Source organism: Chenopodium quinoa, unplaced genomic scaffold (genome assembly GCF_001683475.1).
Source record: "Chenopodium quinoa cultivar QQ74 unplaced genomic scaffold, ASM168347v1, whole genome shotgun sequence".
NCBI classification, from domain to species: domain Eukaryota; kingdom Viridiplantae; phylum Streptophyta; class Magnoliopsida; order Caryophyllales; family Amaranthaceae; genus Chenopodium; species Chenopodium quinoa.
In genome coordinates, this window is record NW_018744046.1 from 47,463 (window position 1) to 65,765 (window position 18,303).

Here is an 18,303-nt window from a genome sequence, read left to right on the forward strand (position 1 = left end):
GATTGCATGATTTTACATGGTTTTGAGCTCTACGGAGCTATTTCTTGCTAACAATCTCTTCTTTAGTGTATTCGATTGTTTTAGTAAGCTTTTCAGGAATATGAAGCGTTTCTAGGCAATTGGACGTGTTTTTAGTAGATTCGGAAGAGTTGATAGCCAAGAACTGCAATTTATGTGGAATGCCCGACCGGGCATGGCTTGCCCGGGCAGACCGGGCAATGAAGAGTTCACAGGAAGAAGCCCAATTCTGAACGGTGCAACGCGCGCCCGATCGGGCAGGCTTCGCCCGGTCAGACCGGGCGATGAAGAAGTCAAGTTATGAAGATGCAATTCTGGAAATGTGTTACGCGCGCCCGACCGGGCGAGGTTCGCCCGGTCTGACCGGGCAAAGAAGGAAAAACTGTCGTATTTTACGCAGCCTTCCTCCGCCCGATCGGGCGAGGTTTGCCCGGTCTGACCGGGCGATGTTCAAGATTGCGCGATTTCAGCTATTTCCGAATTTCTATCTTTTGAGGGTATAAATACCCTTTTGTAATTAATTTTTTAAAGTTAGTTTTTCATTAGTTTTCTCCTTAAGCCCTAGAAAACTCTCAAGAACCCTAGTTTTATTTTCTTAAGCAATTTCAATCTTTAATCCTAGTTTTATTAATTGTTCCTCAAGAATTCAAGATCATCAATTGAAGTATTTGGTATTTCTTACTTTCCATCTCTTTTATTTATTTTATAGTTCTTTAATTATGTGTTCTCTATTAGATCTTGTTTTTGATTTAATTATGATTTGTGAGTAGTTTCCTTAATCCGGGATCTTGCTAAGCCCGATTATGATTGATGTATAAAGTAGATCTTTAAATTCCCCAATAATAATCCCAATTGACATGCTTAATTGATTGTGTTTATGCCAATACTAGATTAGGAATAATTAGTATTGTTATCATCCCTTTGTTCTTATTGCAACGGAAGTTGGGTATTAACGGGATTAGGTTATTTCAATTAAGGGTTTGAAGATCATCACGGAAGTAGATGATTGAATAATTAGGAATCTAGGCATGGTGTTTAATGTCCCTTATTCGCTTGATTCCACGGAAGTAGGCTTGATAGTTAATTTGGGAAGCCATTGATAACTCGGAAGAGACCTTTGGTATTATTATTAGGGATTGCTTTTCTTCTTGTCAATTGATTTATATATTGGGGGTAGATTTATTAGTTTATCAATCATAATCGTGGTAATGCTTGATCTTGGATGCTTTAGTCTATTGATTAATATTTCCTCTAGTTAATTGTGTTATTTAATATATTAGTTGATTATTATCATCCATTATTGATTGGTGACGTGCTTAGTGATTAATTGAGTCTGATTAATTGAATGAACCATAGTCTCTTGGGATTCGATCCTTACTTGCCCTACTACACAGTTAGAAGGAATAGTTAGGTTATTTTTGTTAGGTACGCGATAAGCCTATCAAATTTTGGCGCCGTTGCCGGGGACTAACGGTTTCATATTGATTTTCCGTGATTCGTTTTTACTAAGCGTTGTTTGTTGCTTCGGCTATTGCCTCCTGTGTTTTTGATGTTCTTTGCCTAGTTCTTTGTTGTATGCAAACACGTCGCTCAGGGTCAGACGACTTAGTGCCTCTCGATTCAGAAATTGAAGCGACTGCAAGAAGACGAAGAAGTAGAAGAAGAGCAGGTAACAGAAATATGGAAGACCAAGCAACAAAGTCTCTTTTGGAGTACGGTATCCCTGACACAACAACCGGACTCCTTTCTAGCATTGTTAGACCACCTATCACCGCTCAGAATTTTGAATTGAAACCGCAGTTTATTCAATTCATATCCAATGATTCATTTGCTGGCACACCTCTTGATTGCCCAGTGAATCATATAGATGGTTTCTTGGAAAAGTGTGACACTATGAAGCTGAATGGTGTTACAGATGATGCTCTTAGACTTCGCCTTTTTCCATTCTCATTACGGGAATAGGGCGAAGGAATGGTTAAGAGATGAGGGTTCTGGTTCCTTTGATACATGGGATAAACTAGTAAAAGCTTTTCTGGTCAAGTTCTTGGGACAAGAAAAGACTGCAAGATTAAGGAACGAGCTATCCACTTTCAGGCAATCAGATGAAGAATCCTTATATGACGCATGGAGGAGATTCAAGAGATTACAGAGACAGTGCCCTCATCATGGCATACCTGAATGGATGTTAATCCAAACCTTTTATAACGGTCTAACCCATGAATTCCGGATCTATATCGACGCCGCATCTGGAGGCTCCCTTTTAACTAAAAATCCAACCGAAGCAAAGGAGCTGGTTGAGAAGATGTCAGCCAATGACAACTATCACCCAGGCGGCCGAAATAGTGTCAAGAAAGGAGGTAAATTAGATGTTGATGCTCTAACTCTTTTAACTAGTTCTGTGCAGGCACTTTCAAGCAAGTTCGATAGATTACAAACTGGATCTTCTAATAATGTGCTAGAAACTTGTCAAATGTGTAATACTCAAGGTCACATCGCACCTAATTGCCCACGAAATTCGAATGAGGTATCAATTGAGGAAGCCAATGCCTTCTACAATTCCAACCCTAAAAGACCATACGATCCCCATTCTAATACTTATAATGAAGGTTGGAAGAATCACCCAAATTTCTCATACAAAAACACCCAGGCTCAGCAAAATCCACCTCCGCCCCCACCTCGAAACAACAATTATAATCCACCTGGTTTTCAACCAAGACCACCCCTAGTACAACAACCCATGCAACCTATGCAACCACTCCCTCAAAAATCCAATCTCGAACTAATGATGGAGAACTTCATCAACACCACAAATAATTCCATCCAACAGTTACAAGCCCAGAATAAGCTCATGGAAAATCAAATAAGCCAACTTGCTCATCAAGTCGGCCAATCTTCAAAAACACCAGGTACGTTTCCTGGCCAAACAGAGCAACCACAAAAGGGGCACATGAATGCTGTAATTTTAAGGAGTGGAAAACAGTTGGAAGGCCTTCCCGTAAGGGAACCATCAACGATAGATATTGAGGGAATGAGTGAAAAACAGGGAAATCGGCAAAGTTCTTCTTCGCCCGGTCAGACCGGGCAAGGTCCGCCCGATCGGGCGCGAGAAGCAGTCGACGAAAAACAGGGGAATGTGCGAATTTCTTCTTCGCCCGGTCAGACCGGGCAAAGTCCGCCCGATCGGGCGCACGAAGAAATTCCAGACAAACAAAAGAACATAAGCAGCTCTTCTTCGCCCGGTCAGACTGGGCAATCACTGCCCGACCGGGCGCGAGATCCAGACAGCCCAATTCCAAGGAATGATGTTCAAGAAAAGCCACGGGAATACATTCCAAGCGTCCCTTTTCCACAGAGGTTAGCCCAGGCTAAGTTAGAGAAAAAGTACGGTAAATTTCTAGACATCCTTAAGAAACTTCACATTAATATACCGTTCTTGGATGCAATTTCTGAAATGCCTTCTTATGCAAAGTTTTTGAAAGACATGCTATCTAACAAGAAAAAGCTTGCAGAGAATGCTACTATTTCTCTAACTGCAGAATGTAGTGCCATTCTGCAAAACACTCTTCCTAAGAAACTAGGTGATCCAGGCAGCTATTCAATCCCAGTGAAGCTGGGAGATATAGAGATCAATAGAGCGCTATGCGATCTTGGTGCAAGTGTAAGCCTTATGCCGCTCTCCATCTGCGAAAAGCTTCAAATGGGTGAGCTAAAGCCTACAAGGATATCTCTGCAACTTGCAGACAGGTCAGTTAAATTTCCCCTCGGTATACTTGAAGATGTTCCATTGCGAGTTGGTAAATTCTTTATTCCATGTGATTTTGTTGTTATGGAAATGGAAGAAGATGCCCATGTCCCTATTATTCTTGGTAGACCATTCTTAGCTACTGCAGGTGCAATTATTGACATGAAGAATGGGAAAAATAACATTTGAAGTAGGGGATGAGAAAATGGAGTATTCATTACTGAATGCTATGGGAAATCCGTCTATGGGTGAGACTATTTGTCAAGTGGATGTCCTCGATGATCTACAACAAGAACAACTTCCCCTGATCAAAAAGGAAGATGCTCTTGAAACGGTGTCGATAGGGAGTATCCATGATGAAGATTGGGAAGTAAGGAGTACACGAGGCTACTAGAAGACGCAAAAGCTAATCCAATCATCGCTCCAGTCAAGGAAGTCCTTAGTACATCGAGTGTTGGGGAGAGTTCGACGCCTCCCGAGGTAGAGTTGAAACCCCTTCCATCTAATCTTAAATATGCATATCTTGGTCCTAAAAATACATACCCTGTTATTGTTAATGCTGAGCTTAATAACATTGAATTAGAGAAACTTCTCGCTGTTTTAAGAAAATATAGAAATGTTATTGGGTATACCATTGATGATATCAAGGGTATTAATCCCTCTTTTTGTATGCATAAGATCATTCTTGAGGACGATCATGCCTCCTCTAGAGAACCTCAAAGAAGGCTAAATCCAACTATGATGGAGGTAGTCAAGAAAGAGGTTCTCAAATTGCTTGCTGCAGGAATAATCTACCCTATCTCAGATAGTAAGTGGGTTAGTCCTGTACAAGTAGTACCAAAGAAAGGAGGTATGACAGTTGTCAAGAATGACAAAGGCGAGCCTGTTGCCACAAGAACTGTTACAGGGTGGCGGATGTGCATTGATTACAGAAAATTAAATAAAGCCACCCGTAAAGATCATTTCCCCTTGCCTTTCATTGATCAAATGCTCGAACGATTGGCTAACCATTCCTTTTTCTGTTACTTGGATGGATATTCCGGTTTTTTTTCAAATCCCCATCCGCCCTTGTGATCAGGAAAAGACTACATTCACATGTCCATATGGCACCTTCGCATATCGCAGAATGCCATTCGGACTGTGTAATGCCCCAGCCACGTTCCAACGGTGTATGATGGCTATTTTCTCAGGTCTCATAGAAAATTCTATGGAAGTTTTTATGGATGATTTTTCTGTTTATGGTTCATCTTTCGATATTTGCCTTGATAATCTAACAAAGGTGCTCCATAGATGCCAGGATGTCAATCTGATATTGAACTGGGAGAAGTGCCATTTTATGGTACAACAGGGAATCGTTTTAGGCCTTGTAGTTTCAAACAAAGGGATTGAGGTGGACAAAGCCAAAGTAGAGGGAAACTCAGGTCAAGATGGTCGGGCCCTTTCACGGTCTACAAAGCATATCCTTATGGCACCATTGAATTATGGAACAACACCGGGGGGCACCTTCAAAGTCAATGGACAAAGGGTGAAGCACTATCGAGCGGGAGATCCTATTGAAGAGAAGTCAGATATCACGTTCTCTTCCTCACCACAAACTCAATGAGGATGAATACGGTCAAGCTAATGACCTTCTAAACAAGCGCTTGCGGGAGGCAACCCGATTCTTTTTTTTTCTTCTTTTTTCTTTTCCTTAGTATTTTATACTTTATCTTTCAGTTTATGTCTGTGCTATGCTGTTTTACAGAGAGTATCAAGCTAAGCACGAAGTGGGATGTTAAGAGAGCAGTCAAAGATCGAGTTACCGCGTTTTTGCTCTTCGCCCGGGCAGATCGGGCGCGAGAAACAAAGAGCCAGAAAGAGAATATGAAGCTAAGCTTTACTCCGCCCGATCAGATCGGGCAATGTCTGCCCGATCGGGCGCGAGTAGCAGAATCAAAAAAAAAAAAAAAAAAAAAAAAAAAAAAAAAAAAAAAAAAAAAAAAAAGGTCCAGTCTCCTTCGCCCGGTCAGACCGGGCAAAGAGCGCCCGATCGGGCGCGACGGAATCCTGCGGGCTTATATTAGGGATTTCAGCGTCTTCTTTTCTTCTCCGCTTCCTTTTGAGGAGCCGTCGAGATTCCTATGCTCTCCTTAAGCTGCAATGAGGCCATTGCCGCATTTAGCTTGGGGGAGTTGCTTCGTACATGTGGTATTCTCTCTCCTTATCTCTCTTATCTTTCTTGTTTTATTTTAGTGTAGTTATTTTAGTGTATAAAAAAAAAAAAAAAAACATACAAAAAAATACGATCCAATGACTAATAAATCATGCTTCCCTGTGCCCCATTCATGAAAATTGTTTTAATTCTTGGTATATGATGACGAGTATTGTGGATAGGTTAGCCATGATTTGATGTTTGATTACTTGGATGTCTTAACATGAGTCAATTTTGCCCAACTACTTGTGAATATAGTGCTTGACTAGTTGATTTGGTTAGGAATGTGTGTTAGTTCCTGGTATGTCAATGAAGTTGAGTATTGGTTTATAACTTTGAGTAATGTTTGCATGACTCATTAATATGCACATTGAGGAGGACGAAGGCATTTGTTCCTCTAGGTGGCTTTCAGACGATATTAGATACATTTGTTCCCTTCTTGCTACCCATGTTGTTGCTTGTGCCCTTTTATTGTTTATTTTGCCACATTACAAGCCTATTTAAGCCCCATTGGTTACTAGTCCCAAGCTTGGCTTGGGGGAGCTAATAGTGAGTGAGGTGAGGGAGTTGTAGTGTGCATGTAATCTGCACAATTTTGGGTGGATTTGAGAAGTTTTTATTTGTTCTTATTGTTGTGGATTGAAAAAATTGAAAATTTATTGTGCAAAAAAAAAATTCCAATGTGAGAGAAAAGAAAAAGAAAGAGCAAAGGAAAAAAAATTGTTTCAATGTTCAAGTGTTCTAATTGAAGGCTGCTCAAGAAAAAAAGAGAGTTCAAAGTTTGTTTGTTTACTCAAGTTCTATAATTTTATATTTTGTATATATGAGTGAAATTTTAAGTGTTGGAAATTTTTAATATAATTGGATGTTTGGTGAATTTTTGGTAGAGTTGAGTTGTGTTGGAGATGATTTGGTCATTAATTCATTTTGATCTTGGTTTTATTTATTAGGATTTTGGCTCCCTTAAGCATAGCTTTACTCTTACATTTTCCCAAATATTTCCTACCTTTTATCCTAGCCTTACATTACAAGCTTTGAAGACCTTCTGACCTTTGTGCATAGAGTTGTGTGAATGTGAAATTAGTTGTTTTCCAATGCAAAGAATGATTTGATATATTTCGAGTCGACTGCTAGGTTGAGTGCTTGTTTTCTTAAAACACACGAGTGCGTGAGCTTGGGAGGGCATTGTTCACATTTAAAGGAGTTGGATGGAGAGCGACCGAGTATATCTTTTACTCGCCACATAAATGAGAGTTGAGTGTGTGAACACTAGTCTTGAATTCTATATGCTCTTGTGGTTTGCTCTATTTGACCATTGTCAGACAGGATGAGTAGTTAGATGGATTTGATTGGTTGACTTTGATGCATAACTGTCGAGTTTACCTTTAATCGTATTTATTGATTTGAGTTACTTTTGGGGTGAAATATTGATTTATTTATTCATTGCTTTGCTTAGGGACAAGCAAAGGTTTAGCTTGGGGGAATTTGATATACGTGTTTTATACAATGGTTTTCCCCGGTTTGATTGCATGATTTTACATGGTTTTGAGCTCTACGGAGCTATTTCTTGCTAACAATCTCTTCTTTAGTGTATTCGATTGTTTTAGTAAGCTTTTCAGGAATATGAAGCGTTTCTAGGCAATTGGACGTGTTTTTAGTAGATTCGGAAGAGTTGATAGCCAAGAACTGCAATTTATGTGGAATGCCCGACCGGGCATGGCTTGCCCGGGCAGACCGGGCAATGAAGAGTTCACAGGAAGAAGCCCAATTCTGAACGGTGCAACGCGCGCCCGATCGGGCAGGCTTCGCCCGGTCAGACCGGGCGATGAAGAAGTCAAGTTATGAAGATGCAATTCTGGAAACGTGTTACGCGCGCCCGACCGGGCGAGGTTCGCCCGGTCTGACCGGGCAAAGAAGGAAAACTGTCGTATTTTACGCAGCCTTCCTCCGCCCGATCGGGCGAGGTTTGCCCGGTCTGACCGGGCGATGTTCAAGATTGCGCGATTTCAGCTATTTCCGAATTTCTATCTTTTGAGGGTATAAATACCCTTTTGTAATTAATTTTTTTAAAGTTAGTTTTTCATTAGTTTTCTCCTTAAGCCCTAGAAAACTCTCAAGAACCCTAGTTTTATTTTCTTAAGCAATTTCAATCTTTAATCCTAGTTTTATTAATTGTTCCTCAAGAATTCAAGATCATCAATTGAAGTATTTGGTATTTCTTACTTTCCATCTCTTTTATTTATTTTATAGTTCTTTAATTATGTGTTCTCTATTAGATCTTGTTTTTGATTTAATTATGATTTGTGAGTAGTTTCCTTAATCCGGGATCTTGCTAAGCCCGATTATGATTGATGTATAAAGTAGATCTTTAAATTCCCCAATAATAATCCCAATTGACATGCTTAATTGATTGTGTTTATGCCAATACTAGATTAGGAATAATTAGTATTGTTATCATCCCTTTGTTCTTATTGCAACGGAAGTTGGGTATTAACGGGATTAGGTTATTTCAATTAAGGGTTTGAAGATCATCACGGAAGTAGATGATTGAATAATTAGGAATCTAGGCATGGTGTTTAATGTCCCTTATTCGCTTGATTCCACGGAAGTAGGCTTGATAGTTAATTTGGGAAGCCATTGATAACTCGGAAGAGACCTTTGGTATTATTATTAGGGATTGCTTTTCTTCTTGTCAATTGATTTATATATTGGGGGTAGATTTATTAGTTTATCAATCATAATCGTGGTAATGCTTGATCTTGGATGCTTTAGTCTATTGATTAATATTTCCTCTAGTTAATTGTGTTATTTAATATATTAGTTGATTATTATCATCCATTATTGATTGGTGACGTGCTTAGTGATTAATTGAGTCTGATTAATTGAATGAACCATAGTCTCTTGGGATTCGATCCTTACTTGCCCTACTACACAGTTAGAAGGAATAGTTAGGTTATTTTTGTTAGGTACGCGATAAGCCTATCAAGTCATCATCATCATCCTCTACATCCTCAACACAAACACGGTCTTGATCGTCCTCCATGAGATGTAATCACCTGCCATAACATCCTAGTTTAGGAAACTGAACAAGGAGTGCAACACACCATTCATATAATGTTCCATTAATTATGGATACTTTTTTCACAAACAGAGGTATCACTCTGAACAATTGTAAACAATCGAACTATATTTAACTAAGCCCATCTAATTTTAATAAGAAGTGAGTCCATGAATTTAGTAGCTAATAATACATATACTTGTATATCAATTGTAAATCAAAATTCAAACCAGGCCCACACAACCATGCAAGCCCAGACCACAACAAAAAATAGGCCCACACAGGTCGAAGTAGTAGAAATACAGGGGTTGTTTTCCTCTTCTTAGAGGAAATGAGGGGAAGAGAATTACTGGGGGGGGGGGTTGCGGCCCTCTGAAGGACAGCAGCAGGTAGGGTGGTTGCGGGGTAGTTTGCTCCATGCCCAAGTGAGCAGCAGCAGGCCGCAGGCAGGCTGCGACAACACTTACCTAGCCGCGGGCAGCTTGCGGCGTGGGCTGTTTCCCCCTCCCCTCCCAAGTGTAGTAACCAATCAACTTCAATTTCATGATATAAGTTTACCCTACAATCAATAACACCTAATTCATGACTTTGTTAGCAAATGGAACAAGAAGCAGGAAAGACAAATTAGATCATAGAATTAAACTAGCTAGCCATATATCAGAACGAAAAAATGGACCTAAATTCTAGCATTATCAAATAGGGCAACTTTTAATAATTACATATTGAAATACAAAGACCAACACAAGTTCCTTGAAGTTAGGTAAGGTATGTCATCACTAAGCTGAGGACATTTAGAGAAACAAATTCAACTTCAAAATAATGTTTACCCTACAATCAATAACACCTAATTATAGGCATAAATCAGCTCCAAGGCAATAATTATCTAAAGATTAAATTATATATACAACAAATGAACAAAAGTAAGAAGAATTATGAACATAAGCACATAATATGTACTTAGATACCATGCATTAAACAATTTCAGGGATTCAAAACACCTAAAATTGGGAACTCAAAGCAATAGTATAACAACTTCGGATTACCCATATGAACTAACAACACTTGTTTCATAGATTGCGAAGCTATTATATACCAGTAATACAAAAAAACAACCCCTGAATCAACGACTAACCCTAGATTGCAAAGCTATTCAATAGATTAAATTAGGAAGACTACGAAATTTACCTACCTTGAAGCTGCTACAATGGAGTTGGAAAGCTCGGAATGCGCTTCAATGGAGGTCAGAATGCGCTTCAATGGAGGAGAGCTGTATATGGAGAGAAAGAGAGGAGTTGCGCTGCGCAGCAATGGAGGTGAGAAAGCCCACAATGCGCTTCAATGGAGGTCAGAATGCGCTTCAATGGAGGTCAGAATGCGCTTCAATGGAGGTCAGAATGAATGGGAGAGAAAGATAGGAGTTGCGCTGCGCGGCAATGGAGGTGAGAAATCCCACAATGCGCTTCGATGGAGGTGAGAAAATTCGGACCTATGCGTGAAGGAGAGCAATGGTTAGGGTATTCATGAACGAGAGAATTAAAGGGGAAAGCAGGGGAATGACGAAAAGGAAGAAGAAGAATTTTTCACGAAATAACTGAAGGCCGGTTTTTTTTTTTTTAATTTGGCCACCGGTTCGAACCGCTTGGAAATACACTTTTGCCAGCGGTTTGGGTTGAACCGGTGGCAAATCCATATTCCCTTTTTTTTTGTTTTTTTTTTGGTTATAAAACAAAACTTTTGCCACCGGTTTTCAAGAACCGGTGGCAAAAGGGGGGTGCCTTTTTCAATTTTTCTACTAGTGATAAAATGGCTACGTAAAATACAAAATATATACATAGTATGATATAACATACTTCGTAGTTATAAAAAATAATTTGAGAAAAAATATGTACGAATTCAAGGGGCAAACATATGTCGAGTTTTGGTCTATAATCGTTAGACTCTCTAATCAGACCTAACCAAGTATGTTTGAACTCAAATCTGATCCTATCCATCGATCTCGTAGGGTTTAAAAATTTGGTCCCATATCCTCAAATTTGAAGTTGGGGGGCTGGGTCTAGCATGGTCTTGATCCTCCTTACTTTGATTTTCTCGTGCATATATGGTTCTACTATTGTTGGTTACTACTTTCATTGTCCCTTTATTATTGTCTCATTGTAAATTTTTGGATCCAACTTTGTAAACTTTGACTATAAATTATTGTTAATCTATAGAAGATAATATAGTCATGTATAATCTTGTGACGTTTAATTTATGGGAAAGAATTCTTGCATTACAAGTTTGTTTGTAATAATTGTGCAAGTCTTCATTTCTTTTATACCAATGATTAATTAAGAATGTAAGACCAATCAATAAAGAGGGACATGAACATATTTTTCTTGGAAGCTCACTCCAAAGTCCAAATTAAACAACCTTTTTCTAGCAATGGTTGACAAGTCAATAGTGGGAATGGGATGTATACTGTATATGACTAGGGGTGTACACCGGTCCTAAACCGGACCGGACCTAGACCGAACCTGTTTGGACCGGGGACCTGAATCAGGGAATTTTGAGGACCGGAGACCGGACCTGAATCAACAGGTCCGGTTCCGGGTCAGACCTGAAAATTCAGGTCCGGTCTGGGTTTAGACTTGAACAGACCTGAATTTGTATTTTTTCCGTTTTTTCTTCTTTATTCAAGCCAAAGTTTTGACTAAAAACTATCATCAACAACCTCCTACGCACAGCCCACCACCACTAATACGTACACCCCTACGCACAGCCCACCACCACAAGCTTCTTTCCTTCTACCACCCACCCCAACTCACCCCTTAACCACCTTAACCCCCTTAACCCATACACCATAACCCCAACAACCCAGACCCATTGATACCCACCGAAAACCCAGAAAAACGAAAAAATTGAAAAAAAAAACCACCACCGTTAGGCGTCCACCGCACCCACAACCCAGAAAAACAAAAAAAAAGAAAAAAACCCAGATCGATTCCACACATACATGATACATCCAACATCCGAACAAAAAACAAATAAACGAACAAAAAAATCGAAAAAAAAACAAATTATACATAAATTGTCAGAAAATACGAGAAAAAAAAAACAGAATTTCGAAAAAATAGATCTACAAACTTAAATTACAAAATTTATAATTTTACATTACAATTTCATTAAAAAAGATAATTATAATCGTAAATTATGTGAAAAATAAAACTAGATCTACATACTAACCTATATTAAACTAAAACTAAAGTACAAACAAACTCTGGTGACGGCAGATGGTGGACGACGGTGGACGATGGTGCCTTGACGATGGACGACGGGGCCTCGATGTTGGACGACGGGGCGAGGAAGAGATAGGACTAGAGGAGTTGAGGACTAAGGAAGTGAGGAGAGGCGAGGAGCCGTTGAGAATCAAAAAGAAAGGGTGAGATTGAGAATCAGAGAGGAAGAGGGGGGATTGAGAATTAGAGAGGAAGAGGGGATACTGAGAATCAGAAAGGAGAAGAGGCGTTGAATAGTTGAAGTATTAGGTTTTTTAGGCTTTTATATATATTATATATATATATATATATATATAAAATCCGGGTTTCAGGTCCGGACCTGAAAACCCCGGTTTTGGACCTGATCCGAACCGGAACCGGAAACCTTGAATTTCAAGGACCGGGACCGGACCTGAATCAACAGGTCCGGATCAGGTCCGGTCCCAACAGGTCCGGTTCAGGTCGGTTTTCAGGTCCGGTCCTATTTATGTACACCCCTATATATGACTAATAATTTGTAGTGACATTCAGCAATAATGGAAGTCGTAGCATTTGGTATCCAGCTAATAATCTTGTAAAGAAGTAAAGTAGGTAGAATAGCTAATTAATAGCCTAGATCTAAAGTGAAAAGACACAAAGGAACAAAGGGAGTATGGAAAAGATGTTGAAATCAAATTATAAATAAAGATGAGGGGGAGAGAAAGAAGAACTGTTAAATATTCAATTAATGAATACATAGCAACATCTTTACCCATGATGAAAGTGCAAGGAAGGGGATCAACCAGGATGCTACATCCTATGAAAGTGCAATTGCAAACTCTTGCCCTTTTTTCCGTGTCATATGCTGCCTAAAATATGTGTATTAAAAACGGGTATTTGATTTTATAGTGCTAGACATATTTACATATTGTAGCCTAGGAAAAAAAGAATTTGTATGTAAACGAAATATAAAATAAATTGATTAAAAGATCATTAAAAGCCGGTAAAAAGATCGGACCCACATTTGGTTTACGATTAGAATGAGAGAGAAAATAAAGATACACTTGAAGGGTCAAAATTATGTGATGAGTTGTACGAATTGAATAAAAATTTCAATTAACTACATGAAGATTTATTTGTGTTGAAAGATTTTATGTATTCCTAGGTGCAAGATGTAGATGCTTTTGGACATAAAAAAAAAAAAAAAAAAATCATTAATGAAACAAATTTGTGAATGGAAGGAGTAAAGCTTTATATATATGATGATGTTCAGACAAATTTCATTATTCATGCTATCAGAAAGACTAAATCTAACATAACATGGTTTTAGAATTTGTACAAAATGAGATGGACAAAGTAAATCTCTTACAAAAATAGACGAATATATAAGAATATAACATTCTAGTTAGGACATGAGCTTAAGTAATTTTGTTGTAGATTAGAGCATTCTCATTAAAAATGAAGATAGGCCAATTATAATTGTTGTTTGCTTATATATTACACTTAAAATGTAAAGCAACAAACTTTGACAAACAAGACAAGCTACTAATGAAGATGGTACATAAATAAAATCATGCTTAGTGCAATCTAATTAATCAAAGTACTCCTTCAAAAACAAAATACAAATTAATCAAAGTTATTGTTGAACAGCCGGGAAACAAATATGGCCGGAGTAGAACGCGATGAATGTGAAGATGACTCACCTTGTGTTGAGACTATCATACGTTGTCGATCAAATTTGTAGTGTTTTTTGACATCCTTAGCCAACTAATAAGCCTCCATAAATAAGGTCCCACGTAACTAATAAGCCTCCATAAATAAGGTCCCACGTGTATCGCAAACAAAACTACGAAAGAAAGAATCTTTGATAAAGTCCGAAATCTGCCATCTCCATTAGTTAGATGGGATACCGAGACAATGTATGTCACTGTTGTTGCCGCGACAGAACTCCTTAGCATCATCCTTAAAAACTGTAATTGAAAACGTTCCTGGTATTGAAAACCGCTTACAAGGAGAAGGATGACACTTAGGGATGATATTAGTCCAATGGTGTTAATAGCTAGTAAATATATGTAACCAAAACTAGCATCACATGACCATATAGATTTACCCGCATGTGTTGTATCCTGCCAAACGCCTCCTGGGGGATTAATTCCAACTTGGAAAGCCATGGTTGCGATCAAGGATGCCACCACCAATAGAGATGTGCGATGTTCCTCCAACCAAGCACGGTCTTTTGTCATTTTCAGAGCTTTCTTTCCGGGTAACACATTGGCACAAATAAGGAGTTTCATTATCTTTGTATCAGCTTGTGTATATTCCCTCCGACTTTGCTGATGAGTATCCACAACTGTTAATTCATTTTTGTTAACCGCATTCTTTTTAATATTTGGATGTGCTAGTATAATTTCTACCATCTGCATATTATCAAATTGAAGTATAAAATTGTAAGTTATGTAATATCTGTTACATACAATATCAACATCGATCCCAAATGACTATTGTGTTCATTAACATATTGATAGAGTATAAAACATATTCTTGTACATCAACTATAAGATTAAGCATTTAGTTGAGTTGGTCCTCTAACATGGTATTAGAACAAACGTGGCACAAAGGTCAAGGGTTTAAATCTCATCCATCTTCACTTTCAAGTAGAATAGTGAGCGATTGGTATGAGGAGAGCTCATACTGCATCCACACGACTGCTTAACTACTTTATTATTTTCTTATAACTTAAATGATGAGAGCCTTTAGAAAGAAAAATTAGATGAACACAAAATTAATTATGTACACATTGACCCGTAATTAAGTAAAAGAAAAAAAAATTAAAAACTATAAAGAAAAAAAAAGATACAAAAAAGAGAATCTAAGACTCTAAAATCATCTCTAATGGTTTAATTATAAGTCCTTGCTTGCAATATAATAATATCTAGCTACATGTTTTACCATTAGAGAACAGAAAATTGAGCTACATGCAAGCTACTATAGCCCAAACAAGTTACATACTTGAATGAAAAAGAGATAAATAAACTCTACTCCTATTGTAACATGAAAGTTAGTCATTGTTACGATTAGTGGAGTCCTGCATAGTGGGTTAATTAGTTAGATAAGATCATGCTCCTAATTATTAGCTTTAGGTTGTTATTTCATATGCTATTTATATTTCATGTGCAGGAGCTGAATCAAACTTAGCTTGTATTGTGGTATATTCCCCCCTCTTGCCTATAACGAGGCTTATCATAAGGACCTATATTTTATTGGCTCTATGCCTATTATTCCTGAAACTGGTGATGCCCTAATTTTAAGTAATTAATTTAGCATATTTTCCGTCAAAGACAAAAAACTATTTATTATATTCATGCATCTTTGTATTCTCATTGAGTAGAGCAGTGCGTGCAAATGAATAAAATTAGTTTTGTTTCTCTATTAATATTATTATTCTTCCGCTTTAATATTAGCTTCAACAATCGCATTATCCTTTTTGATCAACAACTTTGATTTTTTAATTTTTTAGGGGCGGGCTACCCCTTGTTACTTCATGGGTCCGCCCTTGCCCCTATCCTCAAGAAAGTTGCGGTGAGTGTATCAAAGTCTAGATCATCCCTACTTTAAATTTTCTAATATGGTGCATGGTACAGTAATAGAGTCAACACTTAACACTTTGTTTGGATAAGAAAAAAAAATAAAATAAAAAGACTATTTTACTATTATAGTACGTCGTTCATTTTCTTCTTACCTCGGATTGCTTGGCAGCCACAGCTAGGTGCAAGACGGTGTTACCAAGGGCATCATCGAAGTTAAGCAACTCACCATCAGCCTTCGTTTCTACCAAAATCCTCAAAGCCTCTAGTTGTTTATGTTTCACACACAAATGCAACACACTTTCACCACCCATAGTTCGCTCCCTAGCAGCTTGTGGCTCTACATTAAGAAGAGCTTCAAGTACGTCAACTTGACCATTTATGGCAGCTACGTGAACAGGCGTCTTACCATCTTGGTCATGTGTGTAGCAAATGCTCGGATTCACCGCAAGCAAGGCTTTGACGATTTGCAAGTTCCCTTTGGCAGATGCAATGTGTAGGGGTGATGATCTTTTTATTTGATCAACCAACTCTACTAGTTCTGGCTTTTGCTTTATTATTTCCTCCGTAAAGTTTACATGCCCAAGTTTAGCCGCTACATGTAATGGTGACTGCATAAAGCTTCCCGATTTTCTAATGATGCATCGATCGAGGATAAGTGGATCTTCACTGAGCAAGTGGAGCAATGAAGGTACGTCTCCCTTGAGTGCTGCATCATATAGCTTTGTTGTAGCATGTAATTGGCTTTGTGCATCCATGTTTTGTGTGGTTTATTATAGGAATGAAGTGTTTTGAATTCAGGCAATGAAAGTTTGCTTGCAATTGTTCATGCCCTAACTCTCTTTTATAGCCTTTATTTATGGATAAGAATCTAAGAATGTTGGATCAATGAATGGAGATATTTTTATTCTCATGTTTTTCTTGGAAACTCACTTCACTCTCTATTATGATTTTTAATCCAAGTGCGAAACTTTTTCTAGCAAAGACTATTATTACCAAGACTTTTCTTTGGAAAAAAGGCAACCACAAATATTATTATTATTATCAAGCAACTTGTTTTTTTCTCTCCTCTCTTTTTATAGCCGCCTCCCTTTTTGTTTGTTACTCCATTATTATTACTTTTTGTTGTTCCTATGGGGTACACTATTAACCATTTGATTTTATATGTTCTTCCACAATATTGCATGTAGTCAAATGTGTATTTTAAAATATCTATTTGACAAATAGACTCTTTTATAATAAAATCCATTATAATATTTTTTATATAAATTTACTTATACAATGTTAATATAAAAATAATTATTGAAAGTTTTATGGAACATGATCTAATATAATAATTCCTAATTATGGGTTATATATCTATCAATATATTGAGATTTATATCTCAATTGATAAGATTTGTTTGGTGTAGCGACAAAGGTTAATTCTACATTATCTACCAATTACAACAAATTTATTCAATTATTTTGAAATTGTCGTAGTAAATCTAAAGAACCCCTTGCAAAATGATATATCAATTAGCGATGTATAGCGGGTAGTTCGTTGTACTAGGAGTTTTTCCCAGTGAATGAAGAGGTTTTTTTTTTTTAAAGAAGTCCTAAAGAATCGACATTAGATTAAATTTAATTAATGAAAGCTATACGGTATATATAATTGACAATTAACGATAATGAAAACAAATTTAACAAAATCAAACCAAAATTAACGGAAAAGAGATAAGAATTCAAATACATATGTAGATATACAATTCGACTCATTCTCGATTCGTTGTCTCATACAATTTTTTGAGAGGAGGTCGCCACTTCATAATTGATTGTGAGAGAGAAAATTCTTGTGCTGATCTGATTTTGTAACCTGAATCCAAACAATAATCAATCGTAACCCCGCACAACTAGAAACTATATTAAGCGCTAGCGCAAATAAAATCTTGTCCTTTGAAGGAGTTCGAAAAACTTTGTCTTTCGAAAGAGATCGGAAAAACCTTGTCTTTCAAATGAAGATAAACTCTTCCTTTCGAGGAAGACATTATTATAACCTAATAAAATGCAAGAAAAACGTAAAAGAAACAAAGATTGGGGCTTTTCACCGGTGGAATCTGATGGAAGTCCTTTCAAAATTAATAATGAAGGCTAGAGTTTAAGAGAGAGAAGAGAGATGAGAGGCTAGGGTTAGTGAATGAATAGGTGTTTTTTTTTAGTGAAATCCTTACAAGATTGAAGTTTAACTTAAACTTGTCCCTTGTAAGAAAAGTTTTCAATTCCTCATAAAATCTACATTGCACTTTTTAATTTTCTTTATAATTTCAGTTTTATATTTCGTGAAATTAGGGACTAAGGATCCCGCAAAATGTAATTCAACCCTCCTCTTGTAGTTGCTCATATCGTTTATAATATCCTCTTGTGTAAGGCGGGTGTACGTTAATTTTATTGTAAAATGGTTAATTTAGGATAATTTTAAGTATTTTTATGGTAACTTTA

The 18,303-nt window shown here is 37.5% G+C and overlaps 1 protein-coding gene across 2 annotated transcripts; it reads right to left on the reverse strand.

Moving 5' to 3' along the window:
• Nucleotides 1-12,560: 12,560 nt before the first annotated feature.
• Nucleotides 12,561-16,788, reverse strand: LOC110690610 (ankyrin repeat-containing protein At2g01680-like). Of its 2 annotated transcripts, XM_021867462.1 has the most exons (3): nt 15,982-16,788; nt 14,353-14,659; nt 14,042-14,212 (listed from the first exon to the last, which is right to left on the reverse strand). In XM_021867462.1, the coding sequence occupies exons 1-3, from the start codon at nt 16,582-16,584 to the stop codon at nt 14,136-14,138; spliced, it is 987 nt and encodes a 328-aa protein (XP_021723154.1). In that variant the 5' UTR covers nt 16,585-16,788; the 3' UTR covers nt 14,042-14,135. The 2 variants fall into 2 exon arrangements, with proteins under 2 accessions (XP_021723153.1, XP_021723154.1); XM_021867461.1 differs by having other exon boundaries at nt 12,561-14,659.
• Between the last annotated feature and the right edge of the window lie 1,515 nt (nt 16,789-18,303).

What these genes read in the sequence shown, in the direction of transcription:
- LOC110690610 (XM_021867461.1), bottom strand. Translation starts at nt 16,584, where the DNA reads ATGGATGCACAAAGCCAATTACATGCTACAACAAAGCTATATGATGCA. An exon ending in TGGCTGCCAAGCAATCCGAG is followed by an intron (nt 14,660 to 15,981) that starts GTAAGAAGAAAA and finishes GATAATATGCAG; the next exon opens with ATGGTAGAAATTATACTAGC.